This window comes from Echiichthys vipera, assembly GCF_963691815.1.
Source record: "Echiichthys vipera genome assembly, chromosome: 7".
Classification (NCBI taxonomy): Eukaryota; Metazoa; Chordata; class Actinopteri; order Perciformes; family Trachinidae; genus Echiichthys; species Echiichthys vipera.
Genome location: NC_139832.1, coordinates 10,161,479 through 10,181,774, shown reverse-complemented (window position 1 = coordinate 10,181,774; position 20,296 = coordinate 10,161,479). Strand labels below are relative to the sequence as shown.

At 39.8% G+C, this 20,296-nt stretch overlaps 1 protein-coding gene across 1 annotated transcript in view; it reads left to right on the top strand.

Annotated features, from left to right (window-relative positions):
* The window catches only part of LOC310948958 (voltage-dependent calcium channel subunit alpha-2/delta-1), a gene marked incomplete at its 5' end in the record, with an annotated part of 60,710 nt that overhangs the window by 19,656 nt on the left and 20,758 nt on the right, over positions 1–20,296 (top strand). The window contains 14 exons of the mRNA XM_083916268.1: positions 1,768–1,827; positions 2,951–2,986; positions 3,883–4,012; positions 9,229–9,360; positions 10,342–10,411; positions 11,031–11,081; positions 11,303–11,402; positions 14,497–14,655; positions 15,242–15,346; positions 15,921–15,999; positions 19,420–19,469; positions 19,559–19,648; positions 19,770–19,844; positions 19,952–20,032. Coding sequence (XP_083772394.1) covers positions 1,768–1,827; positions 2,951–2,986; positions 3,883–4,012; positions 9,229–9,360; positions 10,342–10,411; positions 11,031–11,081; positions 11,303–11,402; positions 14,497–14,655; positions 15,242–15,346; positions 15,921–15,999; positions 19,420–19,469; positions 19,559–19,648; positions 19,770–19,844; positions 19,952–20,032 — 1,218 coding nt within the window. The remainder of the gene's footprint in view (positions 1–1,767; positions 1,828–2,950; positions 2,987–3,882; positions 4,013–9,228; positions 9,361–10,341; positions 10,412–11,030; positions 11,082–11,302; positions 11,403–14,496; positions 14,656–15,241; positions 15,347–15,920; positions 16,000–19,419; positions 19,470–19,558; positions 19,649–19,769; positions 19,845–19,951; positions 20,033–20,296) is intronic.

Genomic DNA, 20,296 nt, shown 5'->3' with positions numbered 1-20,296 from the left:
GTCTTTTGGATGCATGATGGTACATAATACAGTACAGTGCCAGCCTCAGACATTCATTAAAATGTCATAATAGAATGACATTTCAAATGGGAATGTTATATTTTTGTAAATATATATTTAGAAACCAAGGTATTGGACAAAATTAAATGACCTGATGATGTTGCCAGATGAAAATAGTATCACCAAATTACATTAAGCTGAATCATCTGGGAGCCATGCATGTCTATACAAATTTAGTCCCAAATTTTTGCAGTAAATGTTATTGATAGTTAAAAGTATGTCCAAACTTTGACCTGACAGTGACACTAGAGGAAAAGTCAGAATTTCACCAAAGTCATTAATATCCGTCCTTTAAGGGCCATGAATATATGTACGAAATGCCATGGTAATCCATCCAACAGTTAGCAAAACATGGTGCTAGAGGAAAATCCAGGGGATCACCAAAGTCATTCTGCGTCATCATTTGGGGAACACGAATGTTCAAAATTTCATATTAATCAGATAGTTGATGAGATATTTCAGTCTGACTGATGTGGTTGACCCACCGATCAACCACTGTGGTTTGCAGATATACTGGTTAGCATGTCTAGCATGCACCACATATCTAGCATGCACCACATATCTTACAACTTAAAGACTGAAGGTCCAGAGCCTGGCTGAGCAAGACCCTCCACTGCCTGTTTGAAGTTGTGTTACCTAGAAACACGACAAGCGCTAATTTGAAGTAATCTTATCAAGTAAAGATCACTTAATGCACTGGCACATGTGCTTGTTTCCAGCTAAAGAAAGCTCATATATAAAATGGTTACTTCATTTTCATAGGATATTTTTGCAGTGCATCTCAAAGCGCTTGGCATTAGTAGAGCCATTTTGAAAAATCATTCAATTTTGCAGTTTTTTTTACCTACAAAGGAAACAATGAAGATGGAATCAAAAGTTCATAAAGAAAGCCAGAGAAAGCATTTAATGTACTGTGCAATTGGAAAGCAATCAACTAAATATGTCTCAATCAGAATATCCTCACACAATTGTAAGTTCAATTCCAAACTCATGAGGTTTCACTTATGAATAAATACTACCCTGGATTTCGACAGAGCACTTGTTCCAGAGTGATACATATGTGCTCCTTAGTTTGTCCTTGCCCTTTTTATTGCCTGTACTGTGTAAGAAATGTTCTACTGTGTAACATGAACTACTCTACTACCACTATTCTCTTTTCCTCTATCACTTTTCAGTGGGTTTGTATTTTAGAGAGAGATTTAGAGCAAAGGTGATGTTAATTACATATATATCCCCTGTTTAAGTAGTATCTTATTTGACTGACAGCCTCTCTATTGGCAATCCATTTGCACTTGACTTTATTCAGTTATCTGCCGTTTCTTACACTGCTGACCTCCCTTTTCTCTCTCTCTCTCTCTCTCTCTCACACACACACACACACACACACACACACACACGCACACACACACACACACACACACACACACACACACACACACACACACACACTACTCTCTTACAGTACAACCTTTTCATTCTGCCACTACAACACTGTGTTGGCCTTTAGCGGACAGTGCTATAAGACCGTGATAGCTCCAATTTGAGCTCCGAGTTAGGTTATAATCACTTCACTGTCGCTGGCATGGTCTCCATCGTGCTTTTAAACATTCTCTTTTGCTCAGGTTTTCTATAATTAGCCTGAAGCTGAGAAGGAGGCATACCTTGTGTAGTATTCAATATAAATCCCTGTCATATTTCACTCCCCAGAAACTGGCCACAGCTGCTGAGAACTTCCAGACGGAGCATGTGTGGAAAGACAAGTTTGAGGTAACAGAGGGACACACACACACACACACACACACACACACACACACACACACACACACACACACACACACACACACACACACACACACAAAGAAACACACACACAAAGAAACACACACACACACACACACAAACACACAGACACACACACACACACACACACACACACACACACTCACTCACACACACACAGGTATATAGGGCTGGGATAATATGCCTTTCTCCTGATTCGATACTATCACGATTCCCTGGTGCAGATTCGATATGTATTGCGACTTTTAAGTATTGCGATTCTACAAATATTGCAATCCCATATTATGATTTATTGCGATTTTTTCTTTGCTTTATTAACACTAGACTAGACCACGGGAACAAGTTGAATCATACAATATGGGAGACATTTATTTTGGTTTGATAAAGTCATTTTTTTCATTTTCAGCATGTACGTAGCAAGGCAGCACCTATATAAGTATTCAGGGATGTAGTTATTTCAAGATACAAATATGGAACATTTAACTTACTCTGGAATATCTCTAAATGAATACAGTAAACATGCTTGAATTGGGTCTAAATAGGCTGAATCTGTTTTCATTTGTGTGTCTTGCAGTGATTACAGCTCAATGATTACGTTGGTTTATTGGATATTATACACTTTGTTATGATGCATTATGCCCCGTATTTCCAATAACAGATACTCTTCTTTCTTACAGTCACAGTGGCGCACAATTATAACACAGAGTAAAATGGTGGTCAGGAAAAAATACTTATGACAGAAACAGTTACAGATCTGTCTAAGCTGTAAATTACCAAATTGCTTTCTCAATAGCTGCAAAATTTTTCCCTGGAGCATTGCAAATGTCTGTCGGCACACAGACACAGATGTGAAAAAGAGGCACAGTCAGTTTAACTCATACAGTATTCATTTGATTTGGTAGCGCAGACTAATGTCTTTATTAACAGAAAACAGGATCATTTACTAATGGAGTTGCCTGCCGACAAAACAAAGAACTGTTTAGAAATGGATTAAGAATTCCATGATTGCATAAATGTTACGCTTCTTTGTGCGCCACCCTAAAGCAGCATCACAAAGTGATATTCATTCTTCCGTGTGACTTGTTTACAGGATGATGAAATCTCCTACTACAATGCAAAGGACAATGTGAGTGTGCTTTTTTTTTTCCTTTTGCATGTTTGCTGTCGTTCTTTTTAAACCCCTGCAAACACACAGGTCACACTCGGACATGGGCCGGAATCTGGTTCTGCTTCACAAAACCCCTTTCTCTCTCTTGTCCTTTCATTCACCTCCTCATCTTGGTTTCTCTCTTCCATTTCCCATTTTCTATTCATCTCATTCATATCTTGTTCTTTTTTACCCCCGCTTTCTCTCATTGCCTCAGCCTTTTACTGCAATCCCTCCCTCTTTTGCCTCTTCTCCAGGCTTTTCTTCCCGTGTATCTTTCTCTCCGTCATCCCTCCCCGACCCTCTCTCAGGTGAAGAGGGTTCTGCCATGTTTCTCCTCTAATTGACAGATGAGATGTATGAGCTGGCTACACTGTTGCTTTATTAGGAAGCAACTGCTCGCACTCTCTCTCCCTCCCCCCTCTTGCTTTTTCTCTCCTCCACATCACCACCTCATTCCCTCTCTGTCCTGCATTCTTTCCTCCCTTTCTCATTAGGTTTTTCTTTATAGATCTCACCGTCAGTACTGCTCTCATTAAATGTAAATTGGTGAATGTACACTAGGAGTTATACATCTCCACAAGGGGCATAGACAATCGGGCTGTCTCCTGCCACTCCTCCAGAGAGAAGATGATAAGAAGGCAAAATAGCAAGATACCATTAACAATACACTCGATGATGTTACATTTTCTTTAATGAGCTGGGAGGGACTAAAAAGTGCAGCGATGACAGTACCACTTCAGTCCAGAGTTGATGAGGATGTATAATCGGTCCTGTTCTTTTAAAATAAACCCACAAAAAAATATAATGATGCTTCAGCAAATAGAATAAAGAGGCTTTACTGCCTGCATCTTGATTTTTTTTCTCCCCCACAGCTGGATGCAAATGAGACAGAGGGAAGAAAATACAGGATTCGACCAGACTTTAAAGAGGACCCATCATTTAAACGTTTGACTGATCACAACCACACGGCTGTCCACATCCCCACTGACATCTATGATGGCTGTGAGTACACACGCACACACACACGCACACGCACACACACACACACACACACACACACACACACACACACACACACACACACACACACACACACACACACACACACACACACACACACACACACAACCCAAGTGGTAACCATGGATACAAGTGACACAAGAACCCATTATGAAATGTTGTTTACAGATTGCTGTAGCAGATATGCCAACGTCTAAATTATGTTGTTTTTTTTAAAACTGATACAGCATAATATGATCTTCTCCTGTACCACTGTCTCTTGGCTAAGCCACGTGTCCTTGGGATGAAATTAGTGGATGCTTTCTGGCCTTTGTCTAACCTAACCTATCAAGGTTTTAAAAATGTGTCTTTTGATTCAACCTCTGTATCCATGTGTCCAAAAGGCTTTGAATAAATAGCTTTGAAACGTAATAAGTTAATGTGTATAGGTGCTATACACATTTTTTTCTACACAATCCTGTAGGTTTTCTACATCGCCCCCCAGATAAAAAATGTGACCATGCAACAGACCATGTCTTCCAAGCTGATAGTATAAACAGAACTACTATGCTGCGTGGTGTCCACAGCTGTCCATCTACGTGTCCACTTGGGAGTATAATCAAGGCTTTACTCAATACACCGTATACAAGATTTTATGGATGCAAGCCAAGGCGATCAACTAGGCTATACACACTTTGCACCATTCACCAAGGCTAATAATGTCATTTCCAAGGCCACTCACACAAATACACAACCACAAATGTAAGAGGAAACACCACAACCATATTTTTCTGTAGACCGTTTATATTAGTGAATAAGTATTTTGCTATTTGAATAATGGTTACTCCTGACATAGTACGAGTTTAAAAGACATTTTAAGTGACTATAGTAAGTGTGAAATGTCACAGTAAATGCTTTCAGGTGATCTCAAGTGTCAATCATTATGTCAGACCTGTATTTTACACCCTGATTGTAGTTCATATCCTATATCCTCATTTAAGATTATAATTAAACATATGTAGATTATTCGCGTCTATGTGTTTGTTAAAACCAAAAATACATTTCTAATCACGTCATCATCATGTTGTGACATTTACCTTGAGTGGGTCAGAGTAATTTGATTCTCTAGTGTCTCTGTGACATTAGCACAGCTCAAGTGGAATGTCAATGACTTAAGGATGGTCTGGTGAATATCTTATCTGTGGTCTGAATTATTTATTATATTTGAACAGCTTTCTTTTCTTCTGTCTTTAGATTTCAAGCACTTGGGGGTATTCTTACCATAATGTGACTTACAATGAGCAATAAAGCAATACTTCACCAGGACACATGGTTCATGATAAGTTTGAACATGAGTCCAATTACAGCACAGTTTCTCTAACCACCAGGCTGCACTGGTTGCTGCTTAGCTTGTACTTTTGTACTTTTCATCTTTGTCAGTGTGAGACTGAGTATCTGTGTGTGTGTGTGTGTGTGTGTGTGTCTTTAGATATTCTGTAATTAGTATACAGTAGGATGTGGTGTGTCAGCAGTGACTGGTAGGGACAGCTGAATGGAGTGACTTCCTCACCATGGCGCTCAGCCTGCTGGGGAACCGTCTGGCCCCAAGGTTACACACTTCACCTTTCCACTGACCCCAGACATGGGCAGAAATGAGGCATAGAGTTGGGCACACACTATTGTCAGTGTTATCTGTAAAAGTGCAAGCCTGGTTTATTAGCATGCTTTGGAACTCATTGTTACTTTGTAATTTTTCCCAGACACCTCTCTGGCCAGGTGCCAGGTGCCAATCTGGGCTAGGTGCCATGAATCCTCACACTGGTTTTCTCTCAGGGATGCTCTTTATTGGTGATCTGTAATGAGTATGCATAGATACGCTGAGTTCCTGGGACCTATCCATGGCTGAACTCTGATCTTAATGAGATGAAAAAAAAACTATATGTGTGTGTGGAGACCCACAGCTTGTTTCATACTTATGTAGTGGGAAACATCTTTGTATTGGGGTATAAAAAGCTAGTCAGCTTGCAAGTATATTTTGAAGTTGAGATAAGATTTTATTATAAGGCTAGAGGAAGGGAAGGGTTAAGACTAGGCATGTGGTGATGATGAAAATATGATAGAGAAATAATGTATTCAGACCCACATGAATAACAAGAAAAATATATGATGATAGAAAAATATCATCATATGTCTTTCAATGTGCATATGTGCCACTCATATACTGTGTCAGAGATTGGCACAGATGCATAAGTATGTATTTTGTATGCCTGGAGAAAAAAGAGAGAGTCATACCTTATTGAGGTTTCAACTCTCCAATTTGATCTGCACCCTATAAATGTTCCAGGAATAGCCTTTGCTCAGATGGAGAAAATTGGATTTTCTGTGTAAAGTGGGGGGCAGGTTTATGAAATCACCTTCTATAGGCAGCAGCACATCACATGTGTGGGATGAGTTTATGATAGGAAGCAGATGTTCAGACGACAGGAAGATCACAATGCCCCACATATGTTGGTCCAGTGAAGGGCATTGTCACATGTGTGACAGAGAATAAAGTAAAGTTGAATTCAGTGGTGTTGCCTTTGGATACAGAAACTGAATATATATATACAATATATGTCGCCTCAGGGCTAGTTAAAAAAAAACATTATGAAGAATATATATGATATTCCTTATATTCAGGATATCATGCTAGCCAGCATTGTTGTATTCCAGAAGAACAGCTGACAGACAGCACACTCAGAGAGACAAGAGAGAGATATATAGATACAAAGAGTATTGGATGCATAATTACATTTATGTTTTGTCCTGTAATGTAGCAAGATCCCTAGGTCCTCAGATTCACATACAGTAAAATATGTGCTACTATTTTATTCAAGCCAGTACGATATTCTCCAAATAGTTTCATTTTTTTTTTATAAATGGCCTCCCCAATTACTAACAGCCCCACACCTCCAGGCTCTGGCCCAGTCCTACATTCTATTACTACTACGACTACAACACTCCCCAGGCTCTACTCCTCTTTGGTTTCCCATTGTGACTTTCCAATCACCATCAGCTTACACTTCAGTGTTTGCATGCATTAAACTAACAAGATATTATGTGTTCATTGTGAACGTAAGAGGTGGTGTCAGGTGGATTTTGTTACATTTGGACGGGTTTAGGCTACCTGCTTCCAGTCTTTATGCTAAAATAAGTTAATTGGCGCTGTCCCTAGTTAGCGTGTAGACATAAGAGTGGTGAATAAAGATATTTCACACAATGTCAAACGATTCCTTTTAAACATGATGGCAGATCAGATCTAGTAACTGGCACACTGTTGAACTACTGTCACAACTGGATGAAACACATCACTATATCAGAGTGAGCATTTGTTTCTAGACATAAAGTATATGCTGAGTGGATAGAGGGTGGGCTACCTTCTTTAAAGCATTGAAAAACAATGTTCTTTTTAATGTTGAAAATACACCAATCCATGTTTGTTAGTGAAGTATATTGCACCCTTGATATCCCACTGAGATGAAGTCATCACAGGGTTTAGATTCAGTGTGGCATCAAAGCCATGGCAAGTGCAGCCAGGGAATTCATTAGTGTCAGTGGCAATATGGGCGACTAGAGGATACCGTATCCCTTATGAAGCAGCAGTGGAGTTTAGCTTATTAAATATTATGACTAACTAAAGAGTACTCAAAACCAATGAAGACATTAAAAAAGCAACATACTACTGGGTTAGATATTTTCGAGATATAGAGTATATGTGTATATATTATCTTACTATACAGGCATTTGGCTATTTAAACAGAGCTTAGTGGGCCTTAGCGAGTCTAAATAGCTATCTACCTACCTGTCCGTCTCCATCCATCCATACTCAGAAATCACACATACAATTTGGGATTTTCTCATTATTAAACATGGGCTGTGGGGTTATTTTCTGATCCCTTCCCTTTAAATTCTACCCTTAATGAGGGAAAATACAATACTGAGCAAACACACACACACACACACACACACACCACATGCCCCCTCTCTCTCGCTCTCTTTCTATAATAAAAAAACATGCACTCCTGGCAACCAAGGCTTCATTAACTCTCCCCTCTAGAGGCATGCATGCAAATGAACAGTGTTTGCTTTGCACATCAATGAGCCACGTCACACTCAATACAGGACACCAATCTATCTCACACACTTGCACGCTTACGCACACACAGACAACGTAGAGTAAAATAAAAGCATATACACAGTACACCATTAGTTTAAAGAAAGCAAAAAGAAGGAAGGAAGGAAGGAGGAAAGGAAGAAAGGAAGGAAGGAAAGGAAGAAGGAAGGAAGGAAGGGAAACATAAGAGAGTGAAGAGACAGACAGAGTAAAGACAGAGTTGGGGGAGCATGTGCTGTGTCTCCATCCATCATAGTGAGTGTTATGTGGCTCTGAGCTGTCTGGGTGCTGTGTCATTACATCCATAATGCCTGTTGCCTCTCACAGTACACACTATCAATCACACACATGCACACACACATGCGCACACACACATGCGCGCACACACACACACACACACACACACACACACACACACACACACACACACACACACACACACACACACAATATCAAGTGTTTCAATTAAAATTAAAGAAAGTTCACTGCAAACACATTATTAGTTAGTAAAACACTTCTCAATATGAGTGAAACTATTACATTGGTGGCCAACTATTTTGATTTTAATCTTGCTTCTTAAGTGTGAATATTTCCTGGTTTCTTCACTGCTCTATGTCAGTAAACAGTAAATCTTTTATTTGTGTACCCAAAAAACCTCATTTGAGGACCTCATCTTGGGCTTTGGGAAACACTGATGGACATGTTTCACAATTTTCTTTATAGACTTTATAGACCAACTCATAAAAAACGTAATTGCCAAATTAATCAACAATGAAAACAATTGTTAGTCCATCCCTACTGGCTGGGCGTGCTGGTCTCATATTTGCTCATGCATCCCGTTGAGTGAGTGGGCTGTAACTGAACAGGCCTTTGTGTGAATCTTAATGAATGTGTTAATCTTGGATGTCAACATGTTTTGCTCACCTGCACTGCTATGTTCTTTGATCATTTTTGCAGAATCCACAGAAAGACCAGCAAACAAACGCTGACTACAATAATGTATAGTTATGGTGGCAATATTTCTAGTATATGTTGTCTTTTAAAATGAATGTGTTTGTATTTCTAGCCACCATTGTGCTGAATGAATTGAACTGGTCGGAGGCATTGGAGGACGTGTTTAGAAAGAACAGAGAGGATGACCCGACCCTTCTTTGGCAGGTGTATGGCAGTGCTACAGGCCTGGCTCGCTACTATCCAGGTAAAAAAAAACAAAAAAAAAACAAAGAAAAAAACAAACATTCTTGGTTATTATCTGATATTAAACACAGAGGACAGCCCCTGGTAAATAAATTGGTCTCCTAAGTTGTTTGTCTATCTGATCATATGACACTGAAGCTGTGAGTGTTTCCTTCCATACCGAATCAGAAGTGAACTCATCAGACGATTATTATTTGGTTGACCTACAGTACCATGCAGTGTGGCTTTTAATCATAACTACAAACAGCCAGGGAATATATTCATGAGTTTGCTTTGTTCACACATCACTGGGCAAATAAACTCAATACATAATCCCCATTGCTCAACTTGAATTGATTTTATATGTGGTGTAGTGGTGCCGTACTATCTTTAACTCTTTAACTTTATAGTCTAGTGCTGCTTGCTATCGTGAGTGTTTTCTATGCCAAGCTATTTCTATTCATGAGATTCCCTATCATCATAGACACTATATAGCTTTATGGGAAAAGTTCATGTCTAATATTCATGAATTTTCATTGGCCGTGAATTAATTCCTCCTTGTTCCTTTTTCTTTAACCTCCTAGCTTGCATGATAGACAATCACACACTCTCACACTGTCTTGTTTTCATGGTGCTCCTCACTAATAGCATACACAGATAGAAAGCAGCAGATTATTGTCAAAGCAAGTGAATCCAGAGCACCGTGCTTTGCATCTCAGATTAATATTTTATCTTATTCCCCTACTGTTTGTTTCATTAAAATAATTTGTGAACCAGTTTGGGATTCCTTCCAACAATCCAAATGTCATTATGGCACAAATGAGAAATTTTTTATATCCCAAAATGACTGACAGCAACTAGACACTGCTTGGCTGAACATGACACTGCATGTTGCTAGATATGTGCAGATAAACCCAGTCTGTGTTGTCTGAAAGTGTTGTCAGAAATTTTAATCTGTGTTTTATTCCCTTATAATCAACACGTAATTAATCTCATTTTTAAGCTTCTCCCTGGATGGATGCTCGCAAGACCCCCAGTAAAATTGACCTGTACGATGTCAGAAGGAGACCTTGGTAAGAAAACTGACAAGTAGCAAAAGAAAAGCCTAAAATTCAAATTCTAGATGTTCAGCTGTAGGTTATCTAGGATTGTTTACTTTTATGTAGATGCTTTTTTGGTTGTAGGTATGTATGAATAAACATGGGTTTTAGTCATGTCTGTTTCATGTTTTTTTTGTAAGTGTATGAATGACTGATATTATTATCTATCAACTTTCAGTGGAAGTGCATTGTGAGAATATAGTCATATTGTGTAGCTGCTTTATAAAATGATGTTGTTTGATTAGTAATGGATCCAAGTAAATAAATATATGGTTTAAAGCTCTGATACCATTAATAAGTAGACTTGAGAGTTTTTGTGATGTAATACTGCATGTCATGCGATATATATATATAAATAATATGCATTGACATATGAAAATGTACATTGTTATATTACTTTAAACAAATTTCCCCAGCCCTAGATATATTTAACCTTTATAAAGTAAAACACAAGGTATATTGGCTAAGTCATATTTTGTTCAAACAGTAAATTCATACAAATGATACGCCTTTGGCCTTGAACATATTTTTGACTGCTCACGGTGTTTGTGTCTCAGACCAGCTTGTCTTTCATTCATTATTGTCCATCTAGGTACATTCAAGGAGCTGCCTCACCCAAAGACATGCTAATCCTTGTGGATGCGTGAGTTACTTTATAACAATCATTGATCCGTAACCTCCTCATACCAGTCATGATTTCCCCTGATCATAACACATGCCTTCCTAGATTTGCCACATAATGTAATGCATTTCCCAAGGCAGAAGCATTTCTAATTATACTGAGTCGAATCTCACAGTAATACAAGAACTGAGCAGACAGATTGCAGCGAAAGCTGTCAGGTATTTCAGTTGTTGTTCTTGCAGAAGCGGGAGTGTGTCTGGCTTGACTCTCAAACTGATCAGGACCTCCGTCAGTGAGATGCTGGAGACTCTGTCTGATGACGACTACGTCAATGTAGTTTATGTGAGTATTATTAAACCCATCACTTGCTGAACATTGGGTGGTCTGTTTGTGCAAGGCGACGGGGAGTGCAACGCATGCTGAGAAAAGGAGTAGAATGACAGACAGATTCACAATGTGCGCATAACGGGGCTTATGTGCATTTGAATGGAGATACACATATGAAGACATTGTGCACATTCAGAACACAAGCGAGATAGAGATACGGATGACAAGTAATGAAATATGGATTTCTCTCAGGTCTGGCCACCCTGAAACAGACCTTTAATGAAATACCCACTGCTCCATTTGTTGTACAGGATTAAAACTCTGCGCTACATGCCCCCATCCCACCTCCCAACCTGTGTGTGAATGTATGTGTGTGTGCACGCAAAAGTGTTTGTACGTTTCCACTTCTCCTAAATGAATTAAAGCTGCACCCCTGACAGGAGTGAACCCTTGGAAACACTCATTCATCACCCTCTTGATCTCTCCATCACTCTTTCCTTTCATCATTGAGTCATGCATTTCCTAGCATTTTGCCATACACCTCCAGGTATATCTGTTTGTATCTGTAGACTGTACAATCCTCCTCTTCAATATACAATACCATAACTTTCCTCCTTTCTCTGCCTCCACTTTCTTTCCCTTCATGTTTACTCTTCTCACTCACCAATCACTTCCATAGCTCTCCCCCTCCACCTTTTTATTCTCTGAACATCTATTCTGGGCCTTCCACACTTGTGATCAGAAAGAGCCAATCAGAAGAACGTGTGATGCTTATATGGTGTGGAGGTTTTTATTGAGATGGGTCTTTACAGAGATTGGAGCTGTCTTCTTTCTCTTTACAAAAAGACTTCAACCATCCAAACTCTGTTTTCTCTCTTTGGGGAACCTTTGTCTCGGACACAATTTATTCTGTTTCACGGTGGACTTGTGATTCTGCAAGGATGTGCAATTATTGAAATCTGTCGGGAAACTCGGTTTGTGTGTGTGTGTGTGTGTCTAAGAAAGTGAACAAGAATGAGAAAGTTTTTTTCAAAGAGGGAACTCAGTTTTGACACAAAATTGTTTTCCTACTATCCTCTATAACTACATTACACCTGCTGTTGTTAGCGGTCCGAGGAGGATCCAAGGAACCCATCAATGTTCAAATGTGCTAAAGGACCATTTATGTTTATTACAATTTGGGTCTTATATTAGAAGCTTTGGCCAAGGTTACAATAACATTGTGTCCTAAAGTCATTTCTGAAATCTGGGAATATATAAACATTTCAGCAATGCAGTAGCTCAAAGTTGATCCAGTGACATCTGTAAACTGTAATGGATTCTAACAACAAATACAGTAGTTTTGGTCGTAACTATAACACTGACTACGTTTTCCTTCTTTTACCTAGGGGTTTGTTTACAACAGGTATGATCAAGTGATTGCCTGTTTCTTGTTACATCTTGATTTGTTTATTTTTAAAGCAATGTTGCAACGTTTTCAGATCTCAGCAATGTCCCTTGGAGAGCACAATGTTACTGTATTATTACCAAAATGAAGGATTTCCAAAGCTAAAAAAATAAGACAACTATAAATTATAATACACACACACACAGCACCCTATGTCTGGCTCTGTGGGTGTTGTAACCTGACACTTAGTCATTAATCTCTGATACCACCCATAAATCCTTGCTCATTAACGGTAGCCCAGGGACTACGTTGGCATTTGGTCATGGAAGATGCTCACACACAGCCTCAACAGCTGGTCAAAAGAATGCTGATGGCTTTTCCTTTCTGCCCATTCTTTCCCTCACTGTCCTCATCCTCTCTTGCTCTTTTTTCACACTTGTGTTCTCACTTTCCCCTCACCCTCTCACCCCACTGAGCCTCCGTCCCTTTCACCCAGCCCATTCAGCCGTGTTAGCCGGTGTCAATGCTGTTAGCCAGTGTCAGTCCAGTGGGCAAGCCAGAGTACCAAACCAGAGAAGCAGGGAGTCCAGCGGGATTAGTGCTTGAAGATTAGCCTTCTCCCTTGTGTCATCACTAATCCATTCCCAAGACCTGAACCATCACACATACACGCACGAGCAGTTGTAATAGGATCACAAGGGAACAGTGGAATTTGTTGTACATTGTATTCACATTTGTGTGCGAGGCCAATAACACTATCTTACAAAGCGAGAACGTGCTTTTGTTTTTTTCTTCCTCTTTGACATAATTTGCTTAACTACAAAAATGGTACCTTTCTAATCAGGCTATGATTCATGTGTCACATACACTATATTAGCTCATTATTTTCTCCATGAGACACTATCATATGTTTCTGCTTTTAAATCCTGTGCTCACACCCTTCCCCTTCTCTTTTTATGTCTGCTTCCTGTTACTTCCTGCTCCTCACCCTCCCACATTCCCATCTCACCTTCCTCACTTCTGCTTTTAATAGATTATGTGATAAAAGATCCCTGTCTGCACTATGGCGGCAATTACAATGAACTTCCATTGTGTTTGTGCGCGTGTGTGAGTTTGCACGTTTATGTGCTGTCGCCTTGATTCAGTCTTTTTGTCAAACCACAGCTGCCGTGATATTGCCTTTCAGCCCAAAGGAGATGTGTCGGTTATTGTCAATCTACAAGGAACTGCAAGGCTGTCAGGCTAATTGAAAACACACACACACACACACACACACACACACACACACACACACACACACACACACACACACTCATATTCAAGACTGAAAATATCGACCATCAGTTATACCTAAAGCACAGCTCAGAAAAGAAGGAAGTAGGCTTTTGGTTAATGTTGGGTGGAGTGTGTGTGCATGTGTGCTCTGGGGTGGAAACAAGGAGGTCTCACCTTTTAAAAAAAAGATGGTTATGCTGCCTCACCTCATTCTTATATAGCAGAATCTTGTTTCCATGGGTACCAAATCTTTGAGCTCAGTGGATGTGAAGCAATTAGTGGGGCTTGATGAATGTGTCTGTTTACCACTGCCTGATAACAGCCAAGGCCAGGTGGGAGTTTTGGTGTGTGTATGTGCTGCATTTGTATAATTTATTACATATGTGCACGCATGTTGTAATTACGTGAATCATTTGGAGGTCGTTAAAACATGCCTCTGTTTCCCAGTTTAACACTAGGGTGAAGAAGACAGCGTGTTTCGACCATCTGGTTCAAGCCAACGTGAGGAACAAAAAGCTGCTGAAGGATGCTGTTCAGAACATCACAGCCAAAGGAATTACAAACTACACAAAAGGCTTCGAGTTTGCTTTTGAGCAGCTCTCTACGGTAAGGTTTTCCAGTTCCCTCTTTCTGTTTTGAAAAGAAAAAAAACATGTAATGTGTCTCATTTAAGTGTAACTGAGAGCACAAGAGGCTTAATACAAGTTTAACGCCTCCATTGTCAGCAGCAGCAGAGCATTGTCTTTCACTGCCATCTGCTGGTTGAAAGTGTCACCTTGACTCCACTGTCCAGACACTGAAAGAATCATTAGCTTTGCATTGTCCTCACGTGGAGTTATTAACAGTACTGTTTAAAGTAATATGTGTGAAAAACTCTGATCTTGGTCTCCCACAGAATTTTACTGATACAGTAGGTTAAGATAATATGACTTGATACGGCATGATATCATAAGACCTGTCTGAAGCCTTTGTTAGCAGTTCTTAGAAGCTGCAATGTTCACCCCACTGTTTGATGTTCTGGATTCAACAAAAACACTCACAAAAAAATGTTGTATCCCTTGGAAGCATGAATATGTTTGAGAGAGAGTTTAAAGGAAAGTTCTGGAGGCCAGAAAATAAAATTTGGGACCATCCAAATAGACCATGATAAAATAAATCATTCTTGAAAATCCTAATGTTTCCTTATGACCAGACTAATGTGAGCAGAGCAAACTGCAACAAGATCATCATGCTGTTTACTGATGGAGGAGAGGAAAGAGCTCAGGCCATACTGGAGAAGTACAATGCTGACAAAAAGGTACGGTGATAACACACACACAGACTGGGGTTGTGTGAATTGTCTGCTTTTATCCATGTGGATGTGCCCCGCTGTAGTTTCTGTGAGGCTCAGCTTTTTGGAGATCCCTTTGGGTCGATACTTCCGTGTGCATATCCTCCCTACCCAAAGGTTTATGCAGAAGGCAGATGAGGTTTTCTGCATATTCTGTGAAACAAAGACCTACACACGCGCACACGTACTCTCATGTACATGAAAACCCACACGGTACATTGACAAGGTTGAGGATATGAGCAGGTTGACTGTTTGAATATTAATTTTTGTTTATTATGACAGTATAGAAATATGATAAATCATGTTGAAAAAACTTACAACAATATATATAATGTATTTGTTTTATGCAAATGATCAAATACATTGAAATGTATTGTCTGTTGAACATTCAAAGAATATTATTAGCGATAAGACAATCATGAATTGACTGAAATGAAGCGAACTGGGAAGAATATATCTACCTTCCAAAATGAAAAACACATCATTTGTAACATTGTAGGAGGTCATGATAAATATTGTTGGATTAAATCTTGTGCTGCAGGTGAGGATCTTCACATTCTCAGTAGGACAACACAACTATGATAAAGGACCCATTCAGTGGATGGCTTGTTCCAACAAAGGTACAGAGCAAAGCACAGATCTTAACACACGTCAGTACTGAGGATGTAAGCAGCTTGTTACAATCCGGGTATTAGATCACGTTGTACTTGTAGTACAGTAGACTAGATCTTGAAAGTCATTTTAAATACATTTGATGCTTTGTTTCAACATACTCAAGTGCTCCCAGGGTGGTATAAACCAATACATAACATACAAGAATGTTTAAAGAAACCAAGGTGGGGAAGTGATAATAAACATTTTAGAAATGAAGGAGCTGCCTTCGGCAATGCAATTGAATAGAACTTTGTCATATCAGTAAATAATCCAACTACACTAGCCTGACATTACAGACTAATTCACAAATGTGTATCAGACTGGAACTTCTCAGTTCATTTTCAATGTCTAAAGGGTGTTTTTAATCGTACAGACCAAAATGCCTTTGGATGCAACAAGATAGACCTACAACCAAATAGGCCTGCACGATTCAGGGAAAAATATGAATCACGATTTTTTAGCTTCGAATTGATATCACGATTCTCTGGCACGATTTTTTCCCCCTCACTAAGTGTAAAGTTTACTGCACACATGAACCATGAAAAAACAACAAATTGACGGTACCAAACATAGATTTTATTGGCAAAAGCCTGTAAACAAAGGCTTCAATGAACGTAAAAGAAAATAAAGTGCATACTGACCACTGTGGCCATGGTGCAGTATCAAACAGTATCATAATACAACATCAACATCATAATAACTTTAATTGCTGGCCTTTTAGTTGAATATTTCTTGAACCAACACTAAACACCTGCAAATGAAGGCTTCAATGTAAAAAAAACCCAAAAAAAACCCACATTCAATTGGCTATTCAAGTAGGCTCTAAAAATTGTAACATAAATAAGCATAAATAAAACACAGGTAGCCAACCTACCAAGGTGTCAGTGACAAAAGTAAAATAATATTAAATTGGCCATTACAAAACAGTAAATAAAAAAAAAAATTTCGTGGAGACATAGGCCTCTCACACGATATATGTGACCCTGAATATGGCTATTAAAGATTCGGAAACATTGGCCCAGTAGTTATTTGTTTTAGCCTCTTGTTTCCAGGTCAGTCCTGATGTAAAAATACACCGGCAGAAACAGCCTCTGTCTCTTTAGGAGCCGCTGAGACGCTCTGCCTGCTATTACCGTAATGACCGCATATCTCTGAAAAGCGCAGCGAGTCTGCTTCAGAAACCGTTGGGATTTTTTTTTCGATTGCGCAAATGGTTCAAGATTTACAGTAATTTTTTTTTAAAAAAAACACGAGAAATCCGGTGAGATCGGTGTAATTGACAAATCTTTTTTTAATACTGGAACTGTCCATTCAAAGGGCCAGCGTTTTTTTTTTACATGGATGCTACTTTTTAAGTTTATTTCAAAATCTCCCGTACCCCCTGGAGTGCCTTCACGTACCCCCATTTGAGAACCACTGTTATACAGGTGAGGGGCTAACTTGGTACAACACACACACACACACAGCAACTCACCAATTGCCAGATGTAGCCTATGGCCAAAACATTGGAGCCTGGTCCAGTTGTTGATGGAGATTGCCTTCACGATGTTTGACCCGTTGTCCGTTATTGTACATGCCATTTTCTCTTCTTCCAACTTCCAACATGCGAGGGCATCCCTCAGTCCCTGTGCCAAGATCTCGCCCGTGTGGTCATCGGGGAAATAAGCCGTTTGTAGGCACTTGCTTTTCATGGTGAAATTAGCGGTTATGAAGTGGACAGTAAGGCTCATGTATGGCTCCATCGTTCGGCTAGACCATAAATCAGTTGTTGTCGCAAAATAATCCGCTTGCTGCACTTCTGCCTGGACTTCAGCCCTCACTTTATTGTACATAGCTGGCAGTACAACATATGAAAAATAGTTACGGGAGGGTATCGAGTAGCGTTTGTCCAATGTATGGATCATCTTACGAAATCCGTCACGTTCTACTGTGTTTATTGGAACCATATCCTTTGCTAGATGGTAAGCAATTGCCTCGGTTATTTCTTTACTCCTACTGGAGTTTTGTGGATATGGTGTCGCATTGTGGAAGGTCTCTAAAATAGATCTCTGCGTTGGACGACTTTCAGATCTCTTAACTTTTTCGGCTTCATCATACTGCACTTTGTGGTGACGTTTGAGGTGCTGGTAAAGATTTGAGGTATTACCTTGCGGTGCTGCAACGACGCCATAGCATGATTTGCAAATTACATTACACTGACCATCGTCGTCTTGTTTGAAACCGAAATACTTCCACACCACAGAATGCGAGCCTTTTTTCGGAACGAGGTCGGTTTGAGATGTAGTTGCCTGATTTTCGTCGCTAAGAACAGGGTTTTCATCAGCCATTTTTTGTCCTGTGTCGCTAGACTAAATTCGGAGATGCTGCGCGCTTTCCCAACTCCCGCTCTCCTCTCGCCACGGCCACATGAGTGAAACACGTGACTTAAAGGCGCAGCGCTCTGCCTGAGCTTTGAGAATCTAGGCTGACGTTAACCTGCAGCACTTTGGAGCGCTCATATCAGAACGAGTTTGTGATGTAGCCGGCTCGTAAAATAAAATGAGAATCGAAGTCATTTCAAAATGAAATCGTGCACAGGAGTGAATCGAGATCGCGATTTTATAACGATTAATCGTGCAGGCCTACAACCAAACAGAGCAAACTGATCGGGACCTACAACTAATCACAGCAATGAAACAATGTAGCGCTTAGCGAAACATGCAAGTTGAGGCAATGGGTCCTTCATGAAGCAGGTAGTTTATCAGATGTACAGTGTACTGGGATAAAGCTGTGGCTGGTAGTCCGGTGTGTGGCTGAATGTCAGGCCCTCAGTCTTCTGCAAGGGCACTGTCCGCATAGCTTGGCCCAAGAAAGTTTGTGATGCGTTTAAGGAACTACAAACAATCCAGAGTGTTCTTTTTCTCTACCCCAGAATGATATCCTGGTGAAGCAGGAAAATAATCACAAACTTTCGAAAATTACAGCTATAGTACAACAAAAAGTGTTTTTGGCAAAGAGTTACTTTTATTTATCCCACAAGAGAATTTCAATTTTTTCACTCTGTTACTATTCATGTTAAAAACACACAGGCCTGAAATACACACTGGCACCTCTCCAGCCAACACTCCATTCATGGTTCACACATAGACTTAAACCAGCAACCCTCCGGTTCCCAGACAAGTCACCTATGGACTGAGCTACTGCCGCCCCTAGGTAGATGTTTCTGGGTCTGACAACTCACCTGACACTAAGCAAATACTCATGTTGCAGTAGACTACACTGTAGTATTGCAGGCTGTTTCTTCTGCTCCTTGTTTTGGGGTTGCTGTTATACACAGTTGCCATCTCCTCTTGCTAAGTTTTGGTTAAAAATCAGTGTTAAATGATTGTGTCTGATACTTTATCCAGGTTACTTCTATGAGATTCCATCCATCGGAGCCATCAGAATAAACACACAGGTTAGAACGTGATTTTTTATTTGTCACATCCATTAAGAACTTATTCATTGGAGCATTAATCTGGAAAAGGTGTTGTTTGTCCACTTTAGGAGTACCTGGATGTCCTGGGAAGACCAATGGTTCTGGCAGACAAGCAGGCCAAACAAGTCCAGTGGACTAATGTATACCTTGATGCTCTGGTGTGACACTTTTTGTATCCCACAATTCATTTTACAGTGCAGAATTATTGTTCCTGCCATGTTCATTCTAGTGTGATAAGATTACTGAATTAAAAAGTGTGTTTGCTTGACTCTCCATCAGGAACTGGGTCTGGTCATCACTGGAACACTACCTGTCTTCAATAAAACAATGACCCGTGATGATAGGAATGGCGAGGTGCAGTAAATAAATGTTCGCGCACATGATGAGAGGAGTCAGCATTAGCAGGACCTGATGAATATAGTTTTGCTTTTCTCATCCTGTTCTCTCATACTGTCTCTCAGCACCAGAATCAGCTGATTCTTGGCGTTATGGGGATCGATGTTTCTCTGAATGACATCAAGAAGCTTATGCCACGCTTCACAGTGAGTTTAACACCCATATGTGATCACATGAACGCAGATACAGGTGCAATTACTGTAGTGAGTGATGTGATTCCATTGGATTAGTTGTACTTTTTTAACATCATCTGCAAATGAAAAAAAATACCCTTGTTCTTAATTACAGCCTATTTTTGCATGTTATGTAGTTGACCCTTCTTTTACACACTTTATTAAAAGCCATTGCCTGTTGTCATGCCATTGCGGTTTTATGGACACAAATATTGAAATTTTATTCATCTTTTTCTT